The sequence below is a fragment of the Heterostelium album genome (assembly GCF_000004825.1).
Source record: "Heterostelium album PN500 unplaced genomic scaffold PPL_scaffold8, whole genome shotgun sequence".
Lineage (NCBI taxonomy): Eukaryota > Evosea > Eumycetozoa > Acytosteliales > Acytosteliaceae > Heterostelium > Heterostelium album.
This window is the reverse complement of record NW_008805070.1, coordinates 1,236,036-1,253,617: the sequence shown is the minus strand read 5'-3', so window position 1 is coordinate 1,253,617 and position 17,582 is coordinate 1,236,036. Positions and strand designations below refer to the sequence as shown.

At 30.8% G+C, this 17,582-nt stretch overlaps 3 protein-coding genes and 2 non-coding genes across 5 annotated transcripts; 2 read left to right on the top strand and 3 right to left on the bottom strand.

The window, feature by feature from the left end:
- Nucleotides 1–54: 54 nt before the first annotated feature.
- PPL_08123 (oxalate/formate antiporter) lies at nt 55–14,874 on the top strand (the record flags this gene model as incomplete). The annotated part of the gene is made up of 17 exons (XM_020578950.1): nt 55–1,554; nt 1,955–1,996; nt 2,325–2,430; nt 3,624–3,740; nt 4,146–4,857; nt 5,156–5,695; nt 5,765–6,650; nt 8,017–8,226; nt 8,251–8,477; nt 8,540–8,997; nt 9,082–9,318; nt 9,479–10,438; nt 10,613–10,755; nt 11,634–11,674; nt 12,357–13,707; nt 13,799–13,880; nt 14,834–14,874. 17 exons carry the CDS (start codon nt 55–57, stop codon nt 14,872–14,874), a joined length of 7,653 nt encoding a protein of 2,550 aa, XP_020430789.1.
- On the bottom strand, nt 2,326–2,397 carry PPL_08124. The gene has a single exon. It is a non-coding gene; the product is annotated as a tRNA-Cys (tRNA).
- Nucleotides 14,875–15,134: 260 nt separating the features above from the next.
- On the bottom strand, nt 15,135–15,205 carry PPL_08122. The gene has a single exon. It is a non-coding gene; the product is annotated as a tRNA-Gly (tRNA).
- A 93-nt stretch (nt 15,206–15,298) lies between these two features.
- PPL_08121 (uncharacterized protein) lies at nt 15,299–15,457 on the top strand (the record flags this gene model as incomplete). Its single annotated transcript, XM_020578949.1, has 1 exon — nt 15,299–15,457. One exon carries the CDS (start codon nt 15,299–15,301, stop codon nt 15,455–15,457), a length of 159 nt encoding a protein of 52 aa, XP_020430788.1.
- Nucleotides 15,458–16,626: 1,169 nt separating this feature from the next.
- PPL_08120 (uncharacterized protein) lies at nt 16,627–17,037 on the bottom strand (the record flags this gene model as incomplete). The annotated part of the gene is made up of 1 exon (XM_020578948.1): nt 16,627–17,037. The coding sequence occupies one exon, from the start codon at nt 17,035–17,037 to the stop codon at nt 16,627–16,629; it is 411 nt and encodes a 136-aa protein (XP_020430787.1).
- Nucleotides 17,038–17,582: the final 545 nt, after the last annotated feature.

The following is a 17,582-nucleotide window of genomic DNA, read 5'->3' as shown; positions in this document are numbered from 1 at the left end:
GCAATAGTTTCCAAACAGTATTTTATTTGTCATTAGCAAAACAGTTAAATAACAATGACTACATCATCAAGTAGTTTCATTCAACCTTTTGTAGAATGGAGACAAGCTGAAATCAAAAGTTTTTATCCAAATAAAGATTTGGGCAATTTTGCAGAATCTGTTTTCCAAGCAAATATTTATTTAAGTAATTCAACTTTTATAAATGGATTTGATGTTGTCAAGCAAAAGTCAGATGAATATTTTTTAAGTCTTATCAACTACTATTTACCACCACTTGGTCGTGCAGTAATTGGAAACCAAAATGCTCCTTCGCTAGAGATGATTCAAAAGACCAATTGCAATTCATCATTCAAATCATTCTTTGAAAAGTATTCGAAACTGTTCTTGCTTCAAATGCTTTTCAAGGAAAAGAATAGTACCCGTTATCCAACACCGATTCGTGGCGATAGAGTCGAACAAGAGATGAAGGCAATGAACAGAGATTCTCTCCTAAGCACTCTCACCATGCGACTCTACTACTTTGCACTCAGAGACACCTGTCCAGGGTTTCTTCCGTTCATCTATAATGCCCAGAAAGTCATTCCAAACGTTAGATCCTACTTGAAGACACCCGCCATGGTTCAAAGGTATGTCTCTACAGCGTACACTACCAACAAATCAAGTGAAGCCAAACGTAGCCCTCTGGATTCAACTGCATTCGCTGAGCTCAAATCCAAGTTGGATTTACTGGATCCAACATTTGCTCTCTCTTCTGAAATCATTGGATTGTATAACAATGCGTTGTTGGCACTCTATGCTTCACAGGATATCAAGCAGACACCCGTCACCCAGAAGATCTACGAGGAGACCATCCAATATTTTATCAAGAAAACCGAATCATCGAAAAATGAATTCCTTGAAACTGTGAAAAGATTAAAGGCACTCTATCAAGGCAGTGTTATAACTTTATCTCAGAAACTATCACAGGCGTTCTTCTCTGTTGCTCAGAAAGCTACCATTGAACTTGGAAACATCAGCGATAAACACATGTACACATTGGATAGCACTCGTTACATATTTGAACTCAGTAAAACCAAAGGATTTGCAAACAACCCTGCATTTACACAGTTGAAGAATGATGTTAATTTCTACAAGTTTTCCAATGGTCTAATGCTTGGTTGTCAAATCCTTACGATTGGTTATGGATTGCTTAACTACAACAAGATGGATGTTTTCGAAAAGACATTGTTTTGGTCAGGTGCTGGTTTGACAATCGTTGATCTTGTCAATGTAGTGGGTAGTAGTTTGTTCAACACCAATATTTTTATTTTTATTGGTCAAAGGATATCCAGCTACACTGTCTACAACAAAACCGCTACAGTTGCCAAGATGCTCACCAACGCAACGAAATTCACTGGCAAGTTTTTCATCTACATTTCTAAATATGTGACCCCGGTTCTGCTCGTTGTAACCATTGGATTAGCTGCTGCTGATTGCTTTAATGCCGCCAAACAACAGAGTTGGGGTATGTTGGCGCTTTCAACCATAGAACTATCGGCTAGCGTGGCACTCTTGGTAATAGGTTTGTTTGCCGTAGCTCCATGGGCTGGACCTGTGATAATAATTTTGTCCGCAATTCTTGTTGTGACATCTCTGGTCAAAGCATTAGTTCCGATTGTTGTGAAACTCATTGATGAATTCAAGAATGGTACTCCGGAATACCAATTCATTTATTCTGTTGATCAATATTTCAGAATGGATGAAAATAAATTCTTTGCTTATGCGTGGTATACCAACTACTGTTTCTGTACACCACAGCAAAAAAAAATGTATGACTATTTGAAAACTCAAATGACACCAGAGGATCAGAAGATACTTAATGACTATAGATTAAAACCAAGTTATAAATAAATAAAAATATTTCGATTGAAATAAAAAAACTTTTTTTCTTCTTTTTTTTTATTCTTAATTATAGGTTGACACAATTGAAGTCTCTGAATCGTTGAATCATGAACATGTTTTATCAGACAACTGTTGAGCAATATTAGGATAGAATAGATCTAACAGTAGTTGAGTGTTGATGAACAACAGTATAAAGTGGTGGCACGTAGTAGGAAGGATTTAAGCTTTTGGAGCAGATCATAATTAGTTAACTTCCCTTTTGGCATAGCGGGAAAATCCATTGGTTAATTGGTATCTATCTTTAAGAAGGTTCATCTGTGTGATGCTTGTGGAGCAGATGATAATTAGTTAACTTCCCTTTTGGCATAGTGGGAAAACCCATTGGTTACACTATCTTATTTTCTTACCGCATCCGGACACCGGAAAATTTAAATTGTTTTTAGAAGGTAACAGGCGGGATTGAACCGTCGACCAAAGGATTTGCAGTCCTCTACTCTACCACTGAGCTATGTCACCTTTCGATGAAGAATTTGTTTTGGAGATGGTGCGGTATGGCATAATGTAGAATCAATGGTGCCTTTGGTACATACAACTCTGAGACAACTAAAGAAGGTCAACCTACTGTCCACGACCTACCCTACTATCATCATAGAATCACCCAATACAATAATCCCACTCAAAACAAAATTTTAAAATGGATCATTGATAGCAACTAAAAAAATAATTTTAATGGGCTATTGATTTTCAAAAATTTCAAAAATAACAAAAGAAATAAAAATAACCCATTTGGCAACAGAGAATTTAATTTTTTTTTTTGGTTTTAATAAGAATATATTACAAACCTCTAAAATGGTTTATTCACTTGAAAAACAAAAAAAAATTAATAAACTGTGCTTTTTGTTTTCAAAAAAATAATATTTAATACTTACTGCGTAAACGCAGAAACCAAAGTTTGTCGAAGTCTTTCCAAGACCGGGGTATAATGATATTGACTTTGTTTTCTCGGTTGGATACTTAAGTTGGCCAGGCTTCCCAAGATCCAAGTATACAACAGCAATTTCCAGCAGAAACTGTCTTACAGAAATATAGATAATAATTATCTTTCCACACGAGTTAGTTTGAGTTTGGGTTATTTCACTTTTTTTTTTTTAAAAAATTAGTATGTAGTTTTTTGAAAAAAAAGTGAAAAAGACAAAAATTAATATGTAAAAATATTAAAATAAAAAAAGTGAAAACTTAAAAGTTCAATTTTTTAATTAAGAGGGAAACAAATTTGTCAACCACTCAAATTTACTGTGAAGTTAAACAATGTTCTTTACTCTATATATTTATATTAACTTAAATAATTAGTTTTTTTAGATCTACTAATTTTACAAGCTATTATTTTTTCAAGTATTATCTATACTATTTTTAAATTAAATTGTTATGAAAAAGAAAGAAAAAAGCAATATACAGCCATCTGCAATCGATATACGTACTTGCAGTTCAGATGAGTTATCAAAACTGTTGAAGGATCAACTCATTCAGCTATGTATCATCAATAGTATCAAGGCGATTAAAAGTGCAAGGAAATCAACTATTATCAAACTGATAATAGACACCAGAGATAAACGAAATGCATTGGTTTCATTTAGAAATGAACTTTCATTGTTGAATCGAGATCAACTCGAAAGGTTCTGTTTAGTGAATAATGTAAAAGTGTTCGAGAATACTAGGAAAGAATGTCTTCTTCAATATTAAAGAAGCACAATATGAATTACAAAAGAAATTGGTCGATGATAATCCATCGAATAAGTTCCACAGAGGTCATGTCGAATACAATCTTCCAGTGATGATCATCACCAAGATACTTAGATATTGTTGGATACTATCTACTTCGAAACACAACTCTCCGTTCCCCCTTTACCGAGAAGCTCTACAACTGACATTAATCAACAAACAATTCTTTGGAATTGTCAGTCTGATGTTTAACAATGTTAGAATTCATCAATCTTATCAAAAGTAAGAAGTTTAAGATATAATGTATCTATACTTTCTTGTTTATTGTTATTAACTTTATTCATTCTTACAATCGAGACAACCATTGGTGATATACCCTCAAATTCATAGATTAACTAATATATGGTGTCCAATCAAACATATTGTCAAGCTTGATTTCAATCTTTCCTTGTTTGGATCGTTAATGGGAAACATTTCTACACATTTAACATATATCTTGTCGAGGGTTGAGAAACTACAAATTCATTATGATTATAACAATAAAGGCAATCTAAGAGTAATGTACATCGAGAAACTTTTGTGTATGACCAATCTCCAATCTCTTACTCTCATTGATTTATCATTGGATTTGCCACATATCAAAGCATTACGCATAATCAATTCGCTTAGGAAGGTAGATCTAATACAATCATTCATTAATCGTCCACACGAAGCTTTTACTCTACTTTGTAGTTTACCGTTGCTCGAAACAATCAAAGCTAAAAACCTGAATGTCACTTGTATTGCAGGCCGAAGAGCGACGTACATCAAAAAACTTTTAGGTATCAGTTTAAAGCAGGACGATAATAGTAAAAGCTTTGAATTTCCGAATCTTCAAAAGATATCGTTCACAGACAACCCAGAGAATCATAAATTGTTCAACCAGTTCTCTTTTGCGAATATCACATATCTATCGGTTTATTTGATTTCATATATAAAATATTGGGTACCAATCTTGGAGCAATTAAAATGTTTGGTCACACTCGAGGATCAAACATTTCATATTACATCATATGGTCAATTGATGAGTAATGAACTTAAAAACATAGCACTGCCAGCAACACTATCTCGAATCATCATCCATGTCAGCACTGAATTGGAAATAAACAACTATTTGATTGAAATGGGTTATCATTACTCGAGTCAACATATTCTATGGACAAATGATAGATTTGAATTCATGAAAACTAAAAAAATAATTTTTAATAAAAATTTAAAGTAAAAACACACCTCAAATCTTTGTGTTTATTAAATTCGATTTTTTTAGTGTGTTAATTAAATATCGATTAAGATTAATGGCTTATTATTTATTCATATATTATCTATATTTCTACAATTTTCTATCTCGATTATAATGAAACAATAATCGAATATATTTCTATATTAACAAAAACATAGTTTTCAAATGTACAGTTAATTACTACATAGAATATAATCATTAATATTATAATAAATCAAACAGACAATCAATAATGAATAAGAAAGAAACAAATATTTCTTATTTAAACAAATTTAGCGATATACTTACATGTAATATAGATGAGTTATCAAAGCTATTGAAGGTTCAAATCTATCAGCTATGTGTCATCAATGGAATCAAGGTGAAAACAAGTTCAACTAAATCAACTCTGCTCCAACTGTTAATAGACAAAAGAGAGAAACATTATCGATTGATTTCATTTAGAAATGAACTTTCATTGTTGGATCGAGATCAACTCTATAAGTTCTGTTCAGATAATAATGTAAAACAACATCATTCTACTGGTATAGATATGCTTCTTTTACAGGCAATCGATATTAAAGAAGCACAATATCAATTGCAAAAGAAATTGGTCGATGATAATCCAACGATTAAGTTCCACAGAGGTCATGTTGAATACAAACTTCCAGTGATGATCATCACCAAGATACTTAGATATTGTTGGCAGTTATCGACGAATCGCCATAGTCCTTTATTCTCATACCGAGAAGCACTAAAACTGACACAAATTGACAAACAATTCTTTGGAATTGTAGGTCAGATGTTTAACAGTGTCAAACTTCGTATTCAAGCACCGTAAGAACAAACTAAACATATACTTTCAAATTTGCTGTAACTAATACTTGAAGTTTCATATGAATACAGAAAATCTGAATTTCGTAACGCAACAGAGAGAGAAGCTCAAATTGTTCGACTTACCAATGCATGGTGTCCAATCAAACATATCGTAAAAATTCAATGCAGCACAATAACCTTTGGATATTTAATGGAAGTACAGTCTGCTCATCTCCAACATATTTTATCAACCGTTGAAAAGATATCTCTCTATAAAGAATCTAATCTCAGGGTTCTTAAAGCTAAGAGCATATCTGATATTAAATTTTTAGCCAATCTTCAATCACTCAAGCTCGAATATAATCACCTCTCTCTAGATCCCTCGGAGCTCCAAGTAATTTGTGCAATCAGTTCACTAAAAAAGATAAACATTATTAATGTTTTTGGGTACCCAGATGACACTATCTATTCATTATGTAGTTCTTTACCGCTACTGGAATCAATCAAAGTAAAGAACCTCGATATCGATACTATTCCTCACGCCAGTCACTCTAGAATCAAAAAACTTTCAAGAGTACTTTTGAAAGCGTCATTCAGCAGCTTTGAACTTCCCAATCTTCAAAAGATATCATATGAACCATACAATGGAGAGCAAATCAACGAAAACCATATTAAATTCCTCACGCTATCGAATATCACACATCTTTCAGTTTATTTGAAATGTAAAATCGATGTTTGGATACCAATCATAATTCAGTTAAAGTGTGTTGTCACTATCAAGGATTTAGAATTTCATCAACAATCCGATGGACAAGCATTCAATAACGTACTCCAAAACTACACACTACCACCAACACTGTCACGAATCATCATTCGAACCAAAACAAATGAATTTGATCCAAACAACTATTTGAATGATATTGGATATCAATATTCAAATACCTATTTCATTGGTGACTATCGACATCGATCAATGGTTTTTAATAAAATTAAAATTTAATTTGTTTCATTCCATCAAAAAACAGAAGAAAAATATTAAAATTTGAGTGTTGGATTTTTTTATTTATTTAAAAAACAACATGTTGAACTGACAGAATATTCGTATGATGTTACATTAGATATGGATCAAAGTATCATATCATTTTAAGTACCAAAAAACTATTATTTATTATTATTTATTTGTTTAATTTTTATCTAACGTTTTTTTATATTTCTACTTTCTATTTTTTTTTTAAAAATAAATAAATTAAACATAAATAGATGCACCCAAACTCAAACCATCTCGTATGCAAAGATAATTTATTATCTATATTTATGTAAGAGAGTTTCTGCTGGAAATTGCTGCTGTATACTTGGATCGTGGGAAGCCAGGCCAACTTAAGTATCCAGCCGAGAGAACAAAGTCAATATTCTTATACCCCGGTCTTGGAAAGACTTCGGGCAAATTTGGTTTGTGCGTTTACCCATTAAGTATTGAACTTTTATTTTTTTTTTTTTTGAAATCAAAATGCACAGTTTATTAATTTTTTTTTTGTTTTTCAAGAGAATAAACCATTTTAGAGGTTTGTAATATTTAACAAGCTTATCATTTTAAAAAAAAAAAATACATTTTATTGTCGTTTGGTAAAAGCTTGATTAGTTCTTGATTTTATTAAATAAAAAATAAATAAATTTTGTATTTTTACTTCATCTTCTTCTATTTGATTTAAGCACATTATCCAAAATATGACAACATACACAACCAATCAATAATGAATCATAACACAACAAATAATACCAGTGATGATCATCACCAAGATAATAGGATATTGTTGGATGTTATCTACTTCGAATCGTTGCAATCCTTTATTCTCATACCGAGAAGCACTACAACTGACACGAATCAAATAGCAATACAAAAAATAATAATAAAAAAATAAAAATATTCAATAATAATAAAGAATAAAAATAATAAATAATAAATAAAAAAACACTTTCGGTATGCCCCACGCTTCTAGGATTCATATTTTTATTTATTTTTATTTTATTTTTATTTTTTGGTGAGGGAATGAGGGAATGAGGGAATGAAGGGGAATATCTTCAAAAAATATATTGTAAAACAATCAGTATTCTTAGTTATCATTAACATTGTGTTTGAAATATCTTACATATTAATTTTATGTCAAAAGTTAAGCAATTTTTAAAAAAGACATTTTTGTGCTTTAAACCAAGATGATTTCAATCAAGAAAATGAATTCTCATTGATTTCTTCTTTTATAAAGGTATTATACTGGATTTTCGAGATCGTTTTTTTATGATTACATGCAGAATATTAACATTGTAATATATGTATATTTAAATAGGTATTACTCAGTGATAATGATATTACGAATGATATCAATCAGTTTGATGATGTTAAACAATGTATATCAGAATATTTCAGCCAAATTAAAACTGATAAGACATCAATCAATCAAACATTTATCTCTAACGCACTGAATTCACCACTTTTCAACGATTTCTATTGCATCAGTTACTTACTTTCATTCTGTGAGCAACCTGATGTTCTGGATGTATATCTGTATATCTTTTTCAAGAGCATAGAGATCGAAAATTCAATCAACTCCATTCGACGTTTTTCATTGTTAAACATATCACTCAATATTGAATCTTATTTTTTTAAGAGTATCGAGGATGATCATAACAACAAAAATAGTATTTCAAATCTGTCAATTCAAAACAAGACAATATTATTATGGTATATACTGAATGTCAATGCTAGTTTACTCGAACAAATATATAAAAACGATAAATACATATTCCGGTAAGTTACTTACTTTCTATTGACAACAGTAGTGTTATAAACTAACTTAATATTCATTCAAGTATGTTGGGTAACGACGATGATTCACAATCAAATGAATATCTTACATTCTTTAATATTTTGATTCATGTTGGATGGCTCAATCCTCAGGAGAAAGTCAAAGAAGAATACCAACACTACTTGAAGAAAAAAGTAAAAGTCAAACAAAGTGCTCTAATAGATTTGTTTTTATCGAGCAGTTCAAACAAGAAGATACTAGTTGGTTCATTGTTTAAAATGAATTCATACTTTATCAGAGATGTTAATGTCGATTCTATTGTTCAACGATTGGAAACATCAGAGTTTGGAGAGATGATGATTCGTCAATTTCCATTACACGTTGGAATAAGGAATTTGGAATCATTGCTTATTTTCGACATCTACAGAGTGAGAGCCATTGAAATGCCTTCCAATCTTTTTCATCATATTTTGGAATATATCAAATCGAATGATGTGGATATTATATTATATTTTGATAAATGTAAAAGATTATTTTCAAGGAAACTCTACATTAATCACTCTGGCAGTTCATTGTCCAAGATATTGTTGTATTTTTATCAACGAGTTAAAGAACCAGTTATATTTAGAGTATTGGTTAATTCACTCATTCTCATGGAATCATTAGATCGCGAATTAATTCAAAGTGTTCTTACACCGTTCAAACTAGAGTTTCTTCAATTTTCGAATAGCTATGTCCAAGAATATGGATATCTTTTTTCCGATCGAATGAAATTCCTCAGAATGGTTTCAGGATTCTTTACAGACCATAAGCATTTGCAGATCTTTCAAACCAGATTTTGTCGTACTTTCAAATATTGTAAATTTGCTCTCTCTTTGCCATGTACAACTACAACCAGCTTGATATTGGACAACAATATCAAAAATTGTGCATGCTAAGGAAATTGGTTCGATGAAATTTCTCATGGAAATCGAGAGTATTGACAATATCGTTATATTTTTAGAGTTGTTGTATTCTAAATTCGCCATAGATTTTGTTATTTGCGATCCATTCGCTTCAATTGGCTTCAAATTGTTTGATAGGATACACAATCACGATCCAACTTTAATCAACAAAATATTCAAAAAGATAAATCACCAAATAGTTTTCAACATCATAGTATATCAAAGATCTTTTTCATATATCAATCGATTCTTTCCAGAAAATCAGAAATCACCAGTTCAACAATGTTATTTAGATTGCAATACCACCAAACCCACACCAACTTTAAATTATGTGGTTCTAAAGCATATCATTTCAATGTTACTCTTTGATAAATACTTGGATACGAAATCTAAGGTTCAGCTTTCAATGGTTTCCAAAATTTTCTTCAACTGTTGTTCTTCTCTCTTTACCAATATTCCAAACGTGACCATCCGAATTTCAAGCAGACTCGAACATATTGGTTCACAGTTTTGCTTATTCAAGAAACCACCTCCTCACTTGGATGACACTGAACTTAAATATATTCCCTATGCTTTCAAAACGGAATGTCTTGACAATCTAGAATCATATAGACATTTTGAATTTGGATATTCTATTCCTGAAACACCGATCTTTATGAATTTGAAATTCCTTAAATTCAGAAGATCGTTATTCGGAACAAATACTCATTTTCAAAGAATGTTGGATGCCACTAACAAAGATCAATTGGTTTCGGTGGAATTTATTTTTTCAAATTTACGCTCAATTTTGGTGAATGAAGAAATATCAGCTCTTTTGGAGCTAAGAAAATCCTGTCCCAATGTCAACATCTCAGCATCTGCTTCAACAACAGATATCGCCATCGACAATCCTGATCAACACTCTCTGATCACATCTTGTTATTTTGATTCAGAACCCCCCAAGAACATAATTCTTTCCAATCTTAGAAAGATACAAGTCAGAGAAGACTTTACATTAACTAGATGTAATAATTTTGACTGTATGACACATATCTTTCAGACTTCGCCGAAACTAAGATCGATCAAACTCGATCAAACTCTAAATCTCGAGTTCTTCATTGGATTCATTAATCTGAATCCAAACATATGGAAATTGACTATCCAATATAATATTTTTGTAAAAAATGATAACAAGATTGAACCCATTTCATTAGTAACCGAGTTAAATCAAGTTTTCGATATATTAAATCAAGAAAAAGGACAACAAATTAAAATAGTAAAATTAATTTACAATGGATTCAATGGAAATGATATCTATATTCCAATGTTAAATCAATCACTTTTATCAGACAACTTGGTTAATATTGGAAAGTTTCGACCTATGAATGATAAACTTTATAAATTCAAAAGAATAACTGATTAAAAATATATAATAAATAAAAGTATATTTTACATGATGTATTACAAGTAATCGTAAATGATATTATTGGTGGAAAGATACAATAATAAAAGATATTGATAAATATATAAGATACATGAACTTTATATTCTCAATCTCATCCAATAGGTTGTTTAATAAAAGTTTAATTTTTTGAAAGACGGTTTTTTTCTTTTTCATTTTAATGAGGTAAGAGTAAATTTTAAAATTAAATGAGAATAATTTTTTTATGATCATTCATTTTACATTTAAATAAATTTGGACAATGAGTTTACATTCTAGTTCAATCAGTATTTATTAATAGTGAAGATGAATTTTTAAAGTTAAATAATGATAAACAGATTGATGACATAACTTTATCTCTATTTAAAATCCAACGATAATCGATTAGATCTAGCTATCTTTATTGGTTTTTTCGACCACCCACCAACTTGATAGAACAAACACAGCCTTGACAAGTAATTTGGCCAAACACGTCAAGTCTCTTGGAACAAGTAGAGTTGTTAAAAACGATTTTTTTTTTTTTTTTTTTTTTTTTTTTTTTCAAAACATGATCAGCCAACAAATTGGAGGTATTTATATTAACCGGCTAGTTCGGGTTTTATATTATATATACATTCCCACACAGGCCGGGAAAAATACCCAATAAAATATTATTATTATTATTATTATAGTTTATAGTTATAATTAATTAATAAGTTGAGAGTAGTGTTAAGATAGAATAGATCTAACAGTAGTTGAGTGTTGATGAACAACAGCAATACTAAAAATTTTATTCAAATTATACTTTATTTCAGCTTCTAAGTCATTTTTCGAATAACACATTAGATATACTTGTGTTAATTTTTAATTGGTTGAAATTTTGTTTAAAAATTAATAAAAACACTAAAATGTATCTCTGTGTGAAATAAATGTGATGTGTGAAACAATAAAAACACCAACAACAATAGCATATATGATTACTGATAATTTTTTAATTGGTAGTATATATAATTATAATTAATAATCAAACACAACACCACCAACAACTACAACAAGATAAAATTTAATAAAAAACAAACCAAAGATAGGATGGTGATTGGGCTTTAGTTTGTTAAATATGAAATATCAATTCAAAAGAAATTAATTATAATAATCTTACCATGTTACATAAAAAATAATAAATAAATATAAAATATGTATTATATTACTAATGTTGTAATTTATTTATTATAAATTTATAATTTTAGTAAGTTAATTTTATTTATTTATTTATTTTATTTAAATTAATTTGGTTGCTGTTTATTTATTTATAAACTTGGATTTGGTTTTTAAATTAACATTTTATTCTTATTACTAAAATTATTTAATAATTACAAATAGAAAATGTCAATACCAACAGAAGTGGAAAAAAGAAAACGATTCACTGGGAATTGGTTTTTGGGTTTGATAAAATATCATTTTACAAATAATGAATATAAAAGAAGTGAAGAACAAATTGAGAGAGAGAAATATGTATTGGGGTGTATACCTTTTAATAGATGGTTTCTATTTCCATCGGCAGTTTTAATTCAACTATGTATCGGTTCGCTTTATTCATGGTCAATTTATAATAAACCAATTGACAAAGAGGTGAATGGAAATGAGAATGAAGGAAAGGGGCCAATAACATTTTACATTGCAGTTGGTGTATTTGGTTTTTCTGTTGCCACAATGGGAACCTGGCTTGAGCGTAATGGTCCGAAGATGGGTATCTTCTTTGGTGGTTTATTCTTTTCAGTTGGTCATTTAGTAACAGCTCTTGGTATTCATCTTAAACTGATGTGGTTAATCTATATTGGATATGGTATTCTCGGAGGATTCGGACTTGGTTTAACATACATATCCCCAGTCTCCACACTACAGAAATGGTTTCCAGATCATCGAGGTCTGTCTTCTGGTTTTGCAGTTTGTGGATTTGGTGCTGGTAGTATTGCATTTGGTCAGATTCCATTGCCAATCATTGAAAAAGTTGGTCTATCTCTGAACTTTGTAATACTTGGTTGTATTTTCTTAACGATAATCCTGTCACAATGTCTACTTATTAGAGTTCCTCCACCTGGATACATTGTAAATGGAATGAACTCAGATAGAGAACTTGTAGATGAGAATGGACAAATAATCACAGAGGAATCTGCCAATAATCCAGATATAGAAATATTAGAGATACCATCGAAGGAAAAGATACCGACAGAAGGAGAGAATGAAAAGGAGGATAAAAAGGAAACAGATATAGTGATAGTTGATGAAAAACAACAACAAGTTCATCAACAGCAACAGCAACACTTAGGTCAATCGACAACACAAAGAAGGAAATATACATTAATTCAAGCTTTGACAAGCAAGGAATTCATATTGATTTATATTATGTTCTTCGCTAATTGCCTGTTTGGTTTGGTTGCAATCTCACGTTTATCGAATATGATTCAAGATATTTTCGGTCAGTCAAAGAGTACTGCTTCCATGGTTGTATCGGTCAATGGAGGTTTCAATCTATTTGGTAGACTAGCATTTGCAACTACATCGGATTTAATAGGTAGAAAGGTTATTTTTATATTCACTCTTACCTGTCAAGCAATCATTGTTGGATTACTTCCAACCCTAACAAGAGAACATGAATACGTGGCATTCATAGTTGTAATATGGTTACTAACTGCTTGTTATGGTGCAGGTTTCGGAATGATTCCTGCTTTACTCTGTGATTTGTTTGGTTCTAAGAATGTTGGTGCTTGTCATGGTGTAATTCTTACTGCATGGAGTATAGCTGGTGTTGGTGGTGGTCTATTATTCACCGCCATCTTCAACAAAAAGAAAAGAGAAGGTTATACTGTTAATGATTATCAACCATATGCTGTAAGTATAATTAATTACAACAACCTTCAAACAAACATCAACTAACTAAACTAACACTTTATCAACTATTAACCAATTAATTATAAAATAGGTCAACTTTTATTGGATCCTAGCTATCATATTGATGGGATGGTGTATTATATTCTTTGTAAGAGTAACACCTAAACATCAAGGTAAAATACCATTACACAAAAGAATAATAAACTTTACTGTTGGAAGAATGGTCTATAAATAAAACAACTTGAATAACAACAATAACAACACACAAGAATTTAACTTTTCCTTTACATTTTACTTTACTTTACTTTATATTTATTTATTTATTTTTATTCACGAGTATAAAAAAATTGTTTTTCAAATAAATTTCGAACACAAGAAAATTGGAATTGTTATTTGTTTAAACAATTATAACTTTTCTTCACTTTACTTTTGAGTTAAGCGCGTTAATTGTAATTTACCACACACCAAAGACAAGTCTATTCAATCAATATAAAATTACTATGAGTGAGCAAACAGACAAGATTATTAACTATTAATACTTTTAAACTCCTTTTAGTAATAGAGTATTCAGCGTGTTAAAATTTAATATAGAATAATATTTATCTATTGTTTGCAAACATTCTTTCTAATCGGGAAATTAAAAATTAATAAGATTAATATTTCCCTCTAAAATATCATTTGCATTTACATTCGTAATATTAAATTTTTCTTTTTTTTTTTTTTTTGTATGTTAAAAACAATGATATTTTGTAGGGTTTTAAATCTTCAATTGTTATCTATTTTAAAAACATTCAAATGGTCATACTTAAAAAGTTACAGTTCCTGGAAACAGAAAAAACATAAGTAAAATAAAACCCTGAAAGCGGAGTATATCCAAAAATAGAATAAGTTGAGAAAATCAATAGGGTAATATGATTGGAGTCCGTTTTTTATTTTATTTAATTTTGAGCAAACAACTTTTGTTCTTACAAAGTTACTATCTATTGTATTCTCAACCAATTGAAGCTATATCGTCGATTTGACTGTCAATGATTGGGTTTGTTTTCGTGGTTGTGAATCGGTTGTTCGTCAGGTCTCATGCTATTGTTGTAACTACGCATGCCTCAAATAATACATCTTTTTAAAGTACTGATATTCATAGCGATGATGAATATCGGATCCGCTTGAATAGCATCGTTCACTACACCAGTAGACTTTTTTTTTTTTTTTTTTTATATATATTTGATACACTACTCCAAAAAGTTGTGACATGTCTTCTTTCAGAGGAGATCACTCTCGATCGAGAGGAACGATCTTTCAACCAATACAATCTCGCCAATCTCAAAGTCTTTGCTGGCAAAAGTTGTTGATATTTTCTTACTTTTTTTTTTTAATTTCACACTTGGCACTTGGTTGATTCGCATGCGGGCATTCAATTGGTAAAAGAGTGCGCATGCCGAGAATCGAACTCGGGCCTAAACGATGGCAACGTTCAATTCTACCACTAGACCACATGCGCTTGTATGATGGAATTTTCTTTTTTTTATTTCACTATATTCGTTTCTTTTTCACAAATCAAGTCCAACCACGAACTGATCCTGTTCAAACTTAGATGGTCGTACTCGATTGGAGATATGGCCACCTTCTGGTACAAACTTATCAACATAAACAACTAAGAGTTGGCACTCAATTACCAACAGAATCATCGACAACTTCAACAAAGACTGGTACAACAGTAAACTTATCACCACTAAGTTACATGCTTACCTAGAACATCGCATTACAGATTAAATCACAACACTCGGCTCTTTCTATTACCTCTATTATTATAATTATGAATTAAATTAAAGAAACAGACAGCAGTACCAAAAACCCGCGGTGCAAGTGATGTGTAGTTGAATTCATTAATGTGTTATTTCATATTATAGGTAGGGTTTGTTCACTAAATAAAACTGTAAGAGGAATTGATTTGGAAATTTTGTTTTTTTAAGTGACAATTCAAGGTGGAAGTTGAGTTTTTTAAACATATGTGAAATTTCATTTTATGCCTCCCCAAAATGAAAACAATTTGCACGAGAATACAAAAAAAGATGTGCAAAAAACAAACCCTACCTATAATATGAAATAACCTTAGGATAGAATAGATCTAACAGTAGTTGAGTGTTGAGGAACAACAGTATAAAGTGGTGTCACATAGTTGGAAGGATTTAGATTCCAATCTGGATGGGATTGCCCGGTATGACTTTGGAGAAGTGATTTTTTCTAAATCCATCTAATAAGAATGGAATCATTTGAAGGAAGGTGAAGAGGTTGGGTTAGTAAATTTTTTGGCAGAATCAAGCATGGATGACCAAGTTTTGAAGTAACCAAATGAGTTGCTTCTGTTTAACAACAGCAATCAATTCAAGACCCATATCTTGTAAGCAGCAGAGCGAAGAGATAAATCCCACAAATTCAGACCACCATCATTCCAGTGAAAGCAAGACCTGTCCCGAGACATCAAAGCGGTGAACTTTGCTTTGGCATCAGGTGCACTTTGAGGAACCAAGCAATGAGTCTGTTGACAAGTTTGAATTTCTTTTATTTATAAAAATGGTTTAATAACACCAAAAAAAATTTTTATTAATTTAAATACCTCTACCATTTTTAAATTAATTTTTTTCATTTAAGCTTGACAGGTGTTGGTGATTCAAGATAGAAGAGCATGGGAAGTACAAAAGATTTAATGATAGTTGATTTCGCTCTAAGAGTAAAAACTTTATACTTATAGAGAGCTAGGTTAGCTTTAATCAGATTGATTATACTTGCCAGTTTGGAGAATAATTCGCTGATTTTGTAAGCTTTTTTTTTTTTTTTTTTAAAGTAGAATGCTAATCTATTTAATCTAACTATCTTTATTATTTGTTATTGGATTTTTTGTGGATCGGAACTAAGAGAGTGTCAGCCAACTATTAGAGTGGTTACTGGTTTTTTAAGTTTGGATTGTAAGTTACTGATACTGTTATTAATAAATAATTTCATTTCTGATAAGTGCTGTATATATTCATTTATGATAGATTCGTTAGATAGTAGGTGTTTGTTCTCTAGTTGACCAGGTACGTTAGAGGAAGAGATCGGAGTCTTGGATGCGATCAGGGTTGCTTGGAATACATCCGACGGGAGTGAGTCTGGGTGTGTGACGGGAGGGACGATATCAGGAAACAAAGTAGAAGTTGATGGGATTGAATCATTATCATTATTGCTTTCGAGATCGTTCATTGTAAGATCATTTGTTGTGGTTGTTGTATCAATAGGTGCTGCTGCATTACTGGTTGTTGTGGTTGTTGTTGTTTGATCAGTTGGATCTGACATTTCTTATTCAAGTGATAATTAATAATAATATAAAATAATGTTTTTAATAATATCTTTATATAATTTAAATCTTTAACTTTATTTTAATTCTTTTTCTTATTTATTTAATTTCTTTAATTTTATATCTTCAATATTGAATAATTAATTGAATGAATCTTTAACGTCGCGTTAAACTCAATATATTCATTATTGAGAAGCTTGACGGCTGAGTGTTGAATACTTAATTTAAAAACAACAGAAACAACAGATTCTAATTTAATTATTATTTTGATCTGTTGTTTTGAACTATTACTTATTTAGTTGATTAATTAATTTAATTAATTATAATTGACTGTTTCTTATATGTTGGCTGGTGATTATTATTGATGTTGATTGATAGGTACCGGTATTGCCTTGGCGGCTACCTTATTGTCCTTAGACGCACATTCTTTGTTTTTGTTGTAAGCCAATCCAGGAAGCGAACGAGAGAAGAACAGGAAGACAGTGTTTCGTCCACGTTGGTGTTGATAAGCGATATATAGGTGAAGACACTGTCGTAAGAGGTG